Source organism: Mobula birostris, chromosome 12 (assembly GCF_030028105.1).
Source record: "Mobula birostris isolate sMobBir1 chromosome 12, sMobBir1.hap1, whole genome shotgun sequence".
Taxonomy (NCBI): Eukaryota; Metazoa; Chordata; class Chondrichthyes; order Myliobatiformes; family Myliobatidae; genus Mobula; species Mobula birostris.
In genome coordinates this window covers 51,285,801-51,299,105 of record NC_092381.1, presented here as the reverse complement: position 1 = coordinate 51,299,105, position 13,305 = coordinate 51,285,801, and the positions used below count along the sequence as shown (strand labels likewise).

Sequence of the window (13,305 nt, the reverse complement as noted above, 5' to 3'; positions counted from 1 at the left end):
GTCTATTCAAGTTCTAACAGCCCCTTGATTTTTGCTATCTTTGGTTTCTCCACTTTGAACCGATCCCTCGTCTTGTTGCTGCAGGCCTTTTAACAGTAATGTTGAAATTAATTCACAGTTTTGAAAGTCATGAGTTGAATGGCATATTGTTCAGTGCAAGATTATTAATGAGCAGCTTGAGAAGGAGGTGATGTTGATCACATAGAATCCACTTGGCTGAAAGTGTGTTTAAAAGTTTGTGTGGACAAACTGTTGTTGCTGAATTGGGGGAGAAAAAAAGCTGCAGAAATATCCTCAGTTGCACATTTGGCAGCTTGGTAATGCATGAAAATCTACACCAGGCAGCACAGTATGTTGTGTAATTGATAGGTATGGTGTTTGTAGATTGTGATTTGCATAAGAATGGTTTGACCCTGTTGTATTTCCCGGTTTATTTTATTTATTTAGCGATACAGCACAGTAACAGGCCCTTCCAACCCAATAAACCTATGCCATCCAATTACACCTTTGTGACTGTTAACCCACTAACCCGTATGTCTTTGGAATTTGGAAGGAAACTAGAGCACCTGGAGGAAACCCATGCGGTTACAGGGTGAATGTACAAACTCCTTACATAGTGGTAGAATTGATCCTGGGCCGCTGGTGCTATAAAGTAATGTACTAACTGCTGCGCTGTCATGCTGCCCCAGTTCATTTGCACAGAAATCTTTATAGAGTAAAAAAAGTTATCTCTTCAGAGTAATATATCAGATCATCCAACATAGTGTATCTCAGAATTTAACAATATCTGCAAGCCACTGGATCTGAAACACTGAGCGTAATAGAGTAGCAAGATACTTCTACGCTACATATGGCAGGTTGCCAGTGTTAGCTTTCATCATATAGAGTGGTTTGGAATGAAGGGCATGTGCTCTTCCCAGATGAGAAATTTGATCAGATAGTTGTTGCAGAGCATCTTTGGTATTATTAACCACTTTCTGAATCTGCCTTGCCACTTTATTCTTCTGATTTTTTTCATAACAGCAAAGTCCTGACAGAAAATCTTTTCTTTTCTTAGTTGGAGATATTATATGATAGAAGGTAAAAGAAAATGAAAAATACATTTTATTCAATTATTTTTGAGTAAACATTCATTTATTAGTGTTACTCATTGGGGAAGCCAATGTTTAAAAAAAAATCATGAGGCAGATTGACTAACAAATTGCAGAGTATAGAATTGTAGAATGGTTATGGAACAAAAATCAGCCATTTAGCCCTTCATTTTGTGCTGTCTCCACCAAACCATTTCCACTAGTTTACTAGCAACACACTTCAAAGTTGCTGGTGAACGCAGCAGGCCAGGCAGCATCTCTAGGAAGAGGTGCAGTCGACGTTTCAGGCCGAGACCCTTCGTCAGGGCTTCAGTTAGTCCTGACGAAGGGTCTCGGCCTGAAACGTCGACTGCACCTCTTCCTAGAGATGCTGCCTGGCCTGCTGCGTTCACCAGCAACTTTGATGTGTGTTGCTTGAATTTCCAGCATCTGCAGAATTCCTGTTGTTTCCACTAGTTTACTAGCCTTGTTTGTGTTGTCCTTCAAATTTTACTTCACAATTTCTTTATCCCTTCTCTTGCAGGATGGTGGATTTTAACTCCACCGCATCTGCTTGTATTCCAGATTACAAGATTCTTCTTCCTCATTTCACTCTTAATTATTTTCCCCCTTATTGTATACCCATGATTTCTAGTTGCTGACCCCTCTGTTGAATGGGTACAATCTCCTTCTATCCTCTCTAGACTTGTCACTACTTCATCTACTTGTATCAAATTTCCCCTCATCCTTAACACGAAAAAGTCCTAGCCCCTTATATCTTTGTTGTCCCTTACCTCAGGAGCTGTTCTTGTACTTCTTTCTGAACCTCTTTCTAATACCTTTGCATCCTCCTTAAGTTGTGTCATCCAGGATTGAAAACAACATTCTAGCTGAAGCCAGACCAGCATTTGATCAAAGCTCAGCTTGATTTTCCTGCTTTTATACTGCATGCCCCTACAGTACAATATTGATGTGTTGGTAACGTGGGCAGAATAATGGCTGGAAAATGAGATTATTGTAGGTAGATTCTGGATGCCTGGCATGGACATGATGGCTAAGGGATTTGGATTCATGATAAAGTGAAGAATTCTATATGCCTTATACCCACTTTCACAACCTGCCTCTGCCACTTATACTGATTTGTACATGTGTGCCACCAGATTCCTCCACTCTTCAACGTCCTTTAGAATTAGGTTTGTTATTCTAAACTGCCTCTCCTCATTCTTCCTCCAAAAATATATCACTCATATTTGCCTGTCTTAAAATTCAGCTGCCATGCATCTGCCCATTCCACCAGCCTTTTGATAATCTGCTACACTATGTCAATATCCTCTTCCAAGTTCACAGTACTGTTGAGTTCTGTGACGTTCACAAAAAGTGAAATTCAGGCTTTCAGTCACAAGCCTACACAAGTAATAAATGTTTTAAAAAACACGGTGATTCTAACATGCAGCTCTGTGGAATGCCTACTATTCAATTTTCCTCTATTCCGAGAAACAACTTTTTTCTATGACTGTGGTCTGTTATGTTGCCAGTCACAAATAAGGGAAAATCTGCAGATCCTGGAAATCTAAGCAATATACACAAAGAGCTCAGCAGGCCAGACTGCATCTATGGAAAAGAGTAAACAGTAGATGTTTCAGGCTCCCAGCCTTCGTCAAGACTGGGAAAAAAGGCCCCCCCCCCCACCATTTCCTCCAGCATTGTGTGTGTGTGTGTGTATTATTACGTTGCCCGTTTGGATTTGTCAACAATCATGTGGTTGATTTAAACGGCCTTTGTCATTATTTGCTGTTTCACTGTGTATAAATGAAGAATATTCAAGAACAAATTATTATGAATGAAGAATATTCAAGAACATAAATATTATAAAAATAATCATTTTTAAAGAATAGTATACTTATGTCTTATGTGGAGTAATGAGAGTATTTAAGAATGCATTTATATCATTTTAATTGATAATTCTGTTTTTCACTGTGTTTATTATATTGTCAAATATACCAATGCCAATTTCAGTCATGACTGGTCAGGAGCTGTATACTTCAACTTCATACTACTGTTTGCTGGGGGGAGGATGGAATTCTGACCACAATATATTTTGTCAATCAATCCTCACTAAGTTTTCATGAGGATTTGCTTTCATCCTCTAGCATGGCTTCTTTTTAAAGCAGGCAACTTTTACTGCAAGACAGGGCATGGATCCAGAATAGGCAGGGCCTTGCTTCTTCACGTCCTCTGCTGTGGTTGCTTCGTGGTCAGAGTTTGCAGCCAGCGGCGATTTATTTCAGCTGATTTATTAACTTTAATCTCCATTATTTTGCAATGCAAAAATCTTAATGAATAAATTTATTTAATTTTTGAAATAGAATTTTATAGTCCATTCTCAGCTTTACATAGTTTTCCTTGTGTGTGATGTACAAAATCACTTGGACATTGCTGTCCTGGCCTTTCAGATTGATTGTGGTGATGAATGGGAGGAAGCTGACAACTGTGCACTTCCCCTTCCCCTTCCCCTTCCCCTTCCCCTTCCTCTTCCCCATCCCCATCTATTCCTAAAAAAAGTTTTTTTTAATGGTGCGTTACGGTTAAAGGCAAATGGAATGTGACCTCTGCATTGCCTATCATTAACACTGTTCAAATAAAGTGGCATTTCAGTTTTGAATGTATTTTCTTTAAAGCTGTTTAACTTTGATTAATAAATGTTGGTTGACTTTCTCAGAGAAGAATGCAAACTAAACCTCTGGCAAATAGAATTTTTCCAAGTAATATTTCCAGATTAAAAGTTATATTATAATTTAAATGCTTGTGGGATTAATGACTGTGATAGGTTTGTGTGCTGCATACCTTTGTCTAAACTTGCTAGGGATCTTTCTTTGTTTAATCTAATCTACTTCTTATGGTCTCTGGCTCCCTCTGCAGGATCCTTTAGATCCCACATGCACTGTTATTGTTATCCGCTCTTTGGTGGTTGGTGGGGTTGCTGAATGTGATGGCAGGGTGCTACCTGGTGATCGGCTCATCTTTGTCAATGACCAAAATCTAGAGAATACTGCTTTGGCGGAAGCTGTTCAGGCTTTGAAAGACGCTCCACCTGGCAAGGTCCGCCTTGGCATCTGCAAACTAATGGTGGTAAGCACCAATGTTGCTCGTGAAATGTATCCATTTGATAACATCATAATTTGAAGCAATCTCAAGCTCTTGGAAACCCTGCAAAAAAAAGCAATAAATTTATTTATTTTACAGTAGAAGTATAAATTTTGTTCCTCAACATAAATGTTACATTTTTTTTGTATTATGCCGCAGGTTTTCAACAAATGTATTTGATTTAAATCTAATATGGGTTGATATAGCTGAATATTTCATTGCAAAATAATCTAAAAAGTAAATTAGTAATACAGATTTCTCATCTTTAAGAAGCCTGTCTTATACATTTGAGCACAAAAGTTAGAAAATGAGCAAATTCATTTTACATAGGTCCATGAATTTTATTGAAATTGGTTTTTTTTGCCGTTAGACATAATGTGTTTGTGTTTATGTCGTGTGTGATAATCCCTCATCCTGTAACTAAGCTGCTATGGTAGGTTTGTATGTGATTTTGTTAAACAGCATAGGCTTCATATTAGATGCTTTTGTTGCTGTCTTTGGAATTTGCAATGTCACTATTGAGGGAAACCAATAATCATGCATTTCATAGGATTTGTATAGATATGTCATCGATCCTGTAAATTGATCTATTTTGAAAAGGACTTTATGGAGAAGAACACAGGAGTATAAAATTGATGAAAGACGTGGCACGATGACAAAAACATATGGCGCTTCACATAATGTTGAGAGGAGGCAGAGCAAGTTAATAGTTCTTTATTAAAGAAGCAGTGTCCTTAGCTTAATAGGTGAAGTCAAAAAGTCCAGTAACTGTTTGTTAATAACTGTTAAGGCCTTAAATCAATTAGTGCTCATATCCAGACTTGACAATTTAGGAGAGTGTGGATGCACTGGATATCTATCAGAATGAAGCACAATATAAGGAGAAATGATTTTCTCTTCATTAGAGAATTTCTGAGAAGATTTGTTTTTAAAAAAACTATTTACTATGATAGAATGATTGGTAACCAGGAGATAGATATAGATTCAAGAACATTAGCGAAAGAACTAGATGAGATTTTCTTTTTTTTTTATGTATCAATTCATTTTAGTTTAGAATGGACCATCTGGATTAATGATGAAGTAGGTATGGTTATATTCAAATGAAGATTCTACACATAGTTGTAAGGAAAAAAATACTGTAAGGCTGGTTGGAATGCAGAGAAGAGCTGAAAAGCTAAGCTTACTGTGCAGTTTTTTTCAAAAGCATACACAGACACGATGGGGTGAATGATGTCCAGCTGTGCTAAAAAGTTTCAAGAAAATCTCCTGCCTCTCTACAAAACCCTACAGTACATCAGTTACTATATATTCTGTAGAATCTTACACCATTTCTCTGCATCCATGGCACTATAGAAGAAGTTCTCAGACATGATATGAAGCACGTTTTTGCTCAATATCTTTATAAGTAGCTTCAGAATGGATCAGAAGCAAGAATTGGGTTGAGCTAGTTTACCTTCTCCTAACGGAGGTTGACTGTAATTCTCCTATTATTGCTTTTTGTTAAAAATGAATTCTTGTGTACTACGTAAGGAGTCAGTATAGCTTTGCATGCCCCAGATTAATAACAGGCTATGCTTTGGTTCATTGTTACATGGGAATCCTTTTTTTAAATAAAGTACAACAAAGGTTCATAACATTGTTATTGATGCATAGGCAATTCGACTGAATATGATTTCTTTAAAGACTTGAGTGATTGTCATATTTAATCAACACAAATGACATGAACATTGAGATGAATAGCAACAAAATCAAATAAGAAAGCTTATTAGAGGCATAATAATGTCTCTACATGTACAATATATTGTCAGCTGCATATACTAATGAGAATATTTTGTCTATACATGTGACCGTACTGATCACCTTTGAATAATAAGTTGATGTCTTTATCGAAGGAACCATATCTTAGTATAAATGTTATATAGATATTTCATTGCTCTTTTTACATTTGTTAATATCCTTGTGCACTACTGGAATTTGTAGAAATAATTGAGACTAAATGAAAAATAGTTTAAAAAAAAAACCTTTTGCTGAAGATATGGTAGTAAACGCTCATTTAATTTGAAAATAACACATTTTTTTTTCCAGATTGACGCAAATGAAAATAACATTTCAGACTTTGCTGGCTCAGTTGCCACAAGAGAAGATATAAAACATGATTCAGATATATTAAATTTAGCTTACTCTGCAAACCTGCCTGTGCCCCATGTAAGTGCATTTAATATTAGTCCAGACTTGTTTTTAAAGTATTTCTGCATTGGTATTTATGGTGCACGTCAGAAGTGTTGTGGTTGTTAATGGACTACTAATCTGGGGGTTGAGCCCTCCTTTGATCTGGGGATCTGAGCCAATTGCCATAACTGAAACAGGTAATTCATTAAATAAGTCTGAAATAAATTGCAGCAGCAACCAGCAAATTGTTTGATAATCATTAAAATATCTCATTCACTAATGAACTTAGAAAGAAGACATTTTTTCCAAACCGTAGAAATGCAGTTATCCCAACTGCCAACTGTAAAGGCATTGCAAAATAGTCAGTATCAAAAGGTATCATAACATGCAACAAAAGCTAACTCAATTGACCACTTGGCATCAACCAAAGTACAGGAATTTACAAAGACACAACAGTTCCAAATGACTGTCCAAAGTCTTTGTCACTTTGGACACCTGCTATACTGCAAGAATGTCTTGAAAACTAGTTGCATGTATGAATCAATATCTTTGACCCCACTATTATCATTGTCCTTGTATATTTTCATTCTGACCAATTGAGAAAGCCAACAAGAGGTACATATTGATGTACATTCAGAGGGAAGGCCCTCTAAAGTCCTTAATATGGTTTCAAAGTTCAAAGTAAATTTATTATCAAAGTACATATATGTCACCATATACAACCCTGAGGTGTGTTTTTTTTGCCGGCGTACTCAATAAATCTGATAACCATAATAAAATCAATGAAATACCACACCCAACAGGGTGGACAACCAGTGTGCAAAAGAAAGCAGACAGCAAATACAAAGGAAAAAAGAGAAATAATAATAATAAATAAATAAACAATAAATATTGAGGCCATGAGATGAAGAGTCCTTGAAAGTGAGTCCACAAGGTTACGGGCACAGCTCAATGATGGGCTAAGTGAAGTTGGGTGAAGTTATCCTCTCCGCTTCAAGAGCATGGTGGTTGAGGGGTGATAAACCTGGACCTGGTTATATGAGTCCTGAGGCTCTTGTACTACCTTCCTGATGGCAGCAACAAGGAGAGAACATTCCCTGGGTTGTGGGAGTTCCTGAAGATGGATGCTACTTTCCTGTGACAACTCTCCATGTATACGTGCTCAATGGTGGAGAGGACTTTACCCATGATGGACTGGGTTGTAACCTAAGTATGAATTATTTTTAAATATTCCGTTTCTAAACATCATGAATTATTTTAGTGTCAGCAAAGAAGCCTGCTGCCGAATGCAATTGAACTCATTTCCTCAGCTGATAAATCACCATTTAGAAGAAGTATGGAGGGCAATGCTGAGGTGTACAGAGGAATGCACTCGTGTTGAGGACTTCAATATCCAAGACATTTGCAACTTGGTGGATCAATGCTGTTAAGGATCCTGCCATTTACTTGACTCAAAGAGTAACATTTCGTGCTTGTCTGAATTAAACTCTAACTGCCATTTCTTTGGCTATACTGTAGGTCCAACTGACAACCTTCTTCACTGTCCACAACTCTTTCAAATTTTGTGTTGTCTGCAAACTTTCTAATCAGTTCACATTTTTGAACAGATCATTATACTGTATGTTACAAAGAGCAGAGGTTCCAAAACTGATCCCTGATATTAGTCATCAGAAAGAGAAACAATAGACCTTTACCATTGGCACAGATTCTCTTTAGGAAATGACGAAGAATCTTATGTATAATGCTTTAAAGCATTTCTCTTTCCTCAGTCTACATTACTGTGCATTGAAAAGAATCATGGCTCCATAACTCATTAAAGAACGGACAAAATTAGGAACAAGAGAGGCTCACTCAACCCCGAAGTTTCTCCACCATTAAGTAGGATCATGGTTATTTACAGAGCCTATTTACATTGGCTAGTTAATGTACTAACCTGTACACCTTTGCGAGATGGGATGAAACCAGCACATATAAGGAAAGCACATGGTCACAGGGCAAACGTGCAAGCTCCACAAAGACAGGAGCCAAGGCTGGGATTGAATCCAGGTTTCTGTAGCTGTGAAGCAGCAGCTCTATTACTTGTGTCATTATACATCCCTTGCAAACTCCACGCAGGTGGGACCTGAGGTCGCTTTTGAACCTGGGTCCCTGGCTTGGTACGAATAATTTAAAATAAAATGTCGAATTTAGATTAGTAGACATTCTGAGGAGGCCTCCATCGGTCTGAGTTGACCATGGATATTGTGTCCTAGCTGTCTAGATATGCAAGCCTGGGCAGTACGATATGGAGAGCAAGATGTTGACCATGTAGCAAGCTCCCTCCTCACACAACTGTTGAACCCAAAGGAATGGCAGAGACCGATACAGTTCGGTACCAGCAGCATTGCAGGAGTTGCCAGCTAGCATTGAGTTCAAAGTAGGACTGTCTTAGGGACTCCAGCTCCAGATCGTTCCCTTGGGCTTTACACCTGAAGCCGTCCCCATGAGTGGGAATAGCCACAAGGCAGTGGAGGTTTGAGATCAGAGTTTTTCTTCTCCTAGGTGAGCTGCCAGTCACGGCTGACGAACCCCCATCTACCCAAAATTAATGCATAGATATTAATGCAGGGGTAAATACTTGCGTTTCAGATAAACGCAACCTCCAGGCTGAGACTCCCGATTGAATTGAATGGGAACTGTTCCCCAGCGTAATACTGAGGAATCTCAGCATGACACTGATCAATTTTCACACTCCATGTGAACTCCAGTGGCAGAGTGGAGTGATGAATGTTACCAGCATTTGTGTCTCAGCACAATCCAGGTGCATGGTAGATTTGTGCAAGTCCAGGACTTGCTCATCATATAATGGGTGCATGATTGAATGTTATGATTAATTAAGTTCCATGGAGCATTGTTCTGCTTAAAATAGGTTATTGTTACAATTTTATTTGAAAGAACTGAATGATTTTTCTTTGTTTTAAAGCCAAGGGATAAATATATTCTTCTACTTAAGTGAACTAAAACTGACAATAATATTTCTTCCTATCGTCAACAGGAATTTGATGATGCTTCATTTTCTGAAGAAGAGCTAGTTGATGAACCTGAGGTGAATTTAAAGTTACTGAACTTAGGTCCCAGTAATGTTGATGATGCCGCTGAATATTTGACGACCGAGACATTGGCAAGAGATCAGTGGACCCAAAATAATGAACAGCAGCAAATATTGGTGGGTGATGAGCAAAAGGTGAACCCAGGAATTTGTGAAACGATTCATCAGCACAATATAAATGATCAGCTGGAATATTATGAACCTTTGGCCCTAACATCTACAAGTACAATGAATAACCAGCTTCTTAATACTTCACTTTTATTTCCGTATGATACAAATGATGTAAGTATAATATTACCGATGTGCTCTTAAATAGAATCTCTAAATTTTACAGATCAGATGTCCCAAGTTTATTTAACCTGGTTTGTAAGCATACAATAAACTTAAGTAATGTTGCTTGGTTTTTAGTAATTTTTTTCTAAATTGTAAGTGTTCTCAGTTACTTGCGTAGAGAAGTAAAAAGTAGGATCTGTAGAACACAGGAATTGCTGGATTAATAAATACAATTGCTTTCTTTCTATCGCAAGTACAGCAATAAATGTTGTTGACTAAATGTGAGAATCACTTGGTTTCTAGTAGTTTTAGACGAGATGAAGAAAAGCCATATTGGTGGAAATCCACTTAATCAAACTATGCAAGCATATGTATCTGCTGAAGACGAGGCAAGCGGTCCTGGGTTTGAATCCAGCCAGCTCCATGCAGGCTTTCTATCCTTGCTGGGTGAGCGCCAAGCTAGCAACTCGGCCTTGTTAAGAAAAACAGACAAAGATGCTAAAGAAATTGCAAGGTTGCTGTCAGATGCACCACAGGGCACAGATAGGAAAAAGGGAAAAAGAAAGCATTAGCAATATTGTTTGCAGAAAACTTTTCTCGGAACTTTTAAGATTGTTTTAATGTCTTATAAAATATCCCACATTTGTCTCTGTTTATGCAACAGCTTCTTTCTTGGTTGTGAATAAACAAAACTAATCTTTATATGTCGTTATACTCAATACTCCTTCCTCTGTCTCCTCTTTTTCCAAGACAACATCTCCTCATCTCATTGCTATCTTCTACACCCTCTGCTTTTTTTTTTTAAGAGTTTAACTCCATTCAGAATGCTCTTGTCTGGTATAAAGATGAGGGACTACATGCAATGCATCTGAGCTGCAGTTTGTCTCTGACTTGTATGTTCCAATGCACAAGCATAGAAGTCAGAAATGAGTTAACTCTCAATGAAGTCATCCCTTAGGGTTCGCTGAGGATCTGCTGGCTACAGGTGAGTATGATACAGCTGAATAACTAGGTTTGTGTACGAAACAATATTATTGTACTCTTGCTAGAGGATTTAAAAAAATATAACTTCCTTGCTTTGCATTGCACGTACCTATTTAAGGAAAAGAAAGATGAATGAATGGAGGAGGAGAAGATAGAAACTAAACAATGCAGCATCAGCAATGCAGACCTATGCCACGTGATCCACAGAATGCAGAATCTCTGTCTGATAAGACCATAAGATATAGGAGCAGAAGTAGGCCATTCAGCCCATCAAGTCTGCCCCGCCATTCAATCATGGGTTGATCCAATTCATCCAGTCATCCCTGCTCCCCTGCCTTCACCCCATACCCTTTGATGCCCTGGCTAGTCATGAACCTATCTATCTCTGCCTTAAATACACCCAATGACTTGGCCTCCACAGCCGTTCATGGCAACAAATTCCACAGATTTACCACCCTCTGACTAAAACAATTTCTTCATACCTCTGTTCTAAATTTATGTCCTTCAATCCTAAAGTTGTGCCCTCTTGTCCTAGACTCCCTTACCATGGGAGATATTTTGCCATACCTAATCTGTTTAGGCCTTTTAACATTCTGAATGTTTTGATGAGATCCCCCCTCATTCTTTTGAATTCCAGGGAATACAGCCCAAGAGCTGCCAGACATTCCTCATACGGTAACCCTTTCATTCCTGGGATTATTCTCGTGAATCTTCTCTGAACCCTCTCCAATGTCAGTATATCCTTCCTAAAATAAGGAGCCCAAAACTGCACACAATACTCTAAGTGTTATCTCACGAGTGCCTTTTAGAGCTTCAACATCACATCCCTGCTCTTATATTCTATACCTCTAGAAATGAATGCCAACATTGCATTTGCCTTCTTCACCACCGACGCAACCTGGAGGTTAACCTTTAGGGTATTCTGCACAAGGCCTAAGTCCCAAGTCCCTTTGCATCTCTGCATTTTGAATTCTCTCCCCATCTAAGTAACAGTCTGCCCGTTTATTTCTTCCACCAAAGTGCATGACCATACACTTTCCAATGTTGTATTTCATTTGCCACTTCTTTGCCCATTCCCCTAAATTATCTGTCTCTCTGCAGGCTCTCTGTTTTCCTCAACACTACCTGCTCCTCCACCTATCTTTGTATTATCAGCAAATTTAGCCACAAAACCATTAATCCCATAGACCAAATCATTGACATATATCATAAAAAGCTTCGGTCCCAGCACCGACCCCTATGGAACTCCACTGGTAATCGGCAGCCAGCCAGAATAAGATCCCTTTATTCCCACTCTGTTTTCTGCCGATCAGCCAATGCTCCACCCTTTCTAGTAACTTCCCTGTAATTCCATGGGCTCTTATTTTGCTAAGCAGCTTCATGTGCGGCACCTTGTCAAAGGCCTTCTGAAAATCCAAGTACACCACATCTGTTGCATCTCCTTTGTCTACCCTGTTTGCAATTTCCTCAAAAAAATTGCAATAGGTTAGTCAGGTAGGATTTTCCTTTCAGGGAACCATGCTGGCTTTGGCCTATCTTGTCATGTGCCTCCAGGTACACCGTAATCTCATCCCTAACAATCAATTTCAACAATTTCCCAACCACTGATATCAGACTAACAGGTCTATAGTTTCCTTTCTGCTGCCTCCCACCCTTCTTAAATAGCAGAGTAACATATGCAATTTTCCAGTCATCTGGGTACAATGCCAGAATCTATCGATTCCTGAAAGATAATTGTTAATGCCTCCACGATCTCTCCAGCTACTGCCTTCAGAACCCGAGGGTGCATTCTGTTAGGTCCAGGAGATTTATCCACTCTTAGACCATTAAGCTCCCTGAGCACCGTCTCAATCATAATTTTCACTGCACATACGTTCCCTGACACGCTTGAATGTCCGGTATACTGCAGGTGTCTTCCACTGTGAAGACTGATGCAAAATATGCATTCAGTTCCTCTGCTATCTCTGTGTCTCTCATTACAATATCTCCAGCGTCATTTTCTATTGGTCCTATGCCTACCCTTGACTCTCTTTTACCCCTTATTATTTAAAAAAAGCTATTAATATCTTCAGAAAGAGCCACCTAGCTTAATTTTGTCTTCCAGTACTTTATCTGTAACCCAGCAATCATAGTTCTTCGAGTACAGACTCAACTATATTTTAAATGTGATCAAGATTTCTGGCTCTGGCAACTTTTCAGATAACATTCTCACTGATTCTTGAAAATCCTTTTCCTTTCATCGTTCAAAGTTGAGAAGGAACATTTGAGATAGTTCTGAGAATTTTGTGCCCATGGTTTAGGAACAGCCAAGGACACAGCATAAAAGGCAGAAGCAGTAGGTCATTTCATAAGCTGTCTACTCTTTCAGGCACCTTGTGTCATTTGTGACAGTTTTACAGTTTGTGCAGTGACCTCATCGGTCACTTCCCATCCTGCAAGCTGGTGTGGAAGTAAATCACTCTCAGTCACGAGGGACTGCATCAGAAGAAAAAGAATGGTTAAAATTTCTATATCCTTTTTGTTCATTCTATAAAGAGAAAAATAGATTTTTTTTTAATAGATTCTTTATCTAACAAG

The 13,305-nt window shown here is 38.5% G+C and overlaps 1 protein-coding gene across 5 annotated transcripts in view; it reads left to right on the top strand.

Annotated features, from left to right (window-relative positions):
* Positions 1-13,305, top strand: part of patj (PATJ crumbs cell polarity complex component) — a 317,427-nt gene that overhangs the window by 96,740 nt on the left and 207,382 nt on the right. For 4 of the 5 annotated variants that reach the window (XM_072273781.1, XM_072273782.1, XM_072273783.1 and 1 more), the window contains exons 19-21: positions 3,990-4,199; positions 6,300-6,419; positions 9,418-9,753. In XM_072273781.1, coding sequence (XP_072129882.1) covers positions 3,990-4,199; positions 6,300-6,419; positions 9,418-9,753 — 666 coding nt within the window. The remainder of the gene's footprint in view (positions 1-3,989; positions 4,200-6,299; positions 6,420-9,417; positions 9,754-13,305) is intronic. The other variant, XM_072273784.1, reaches the window with a different exon arrangement.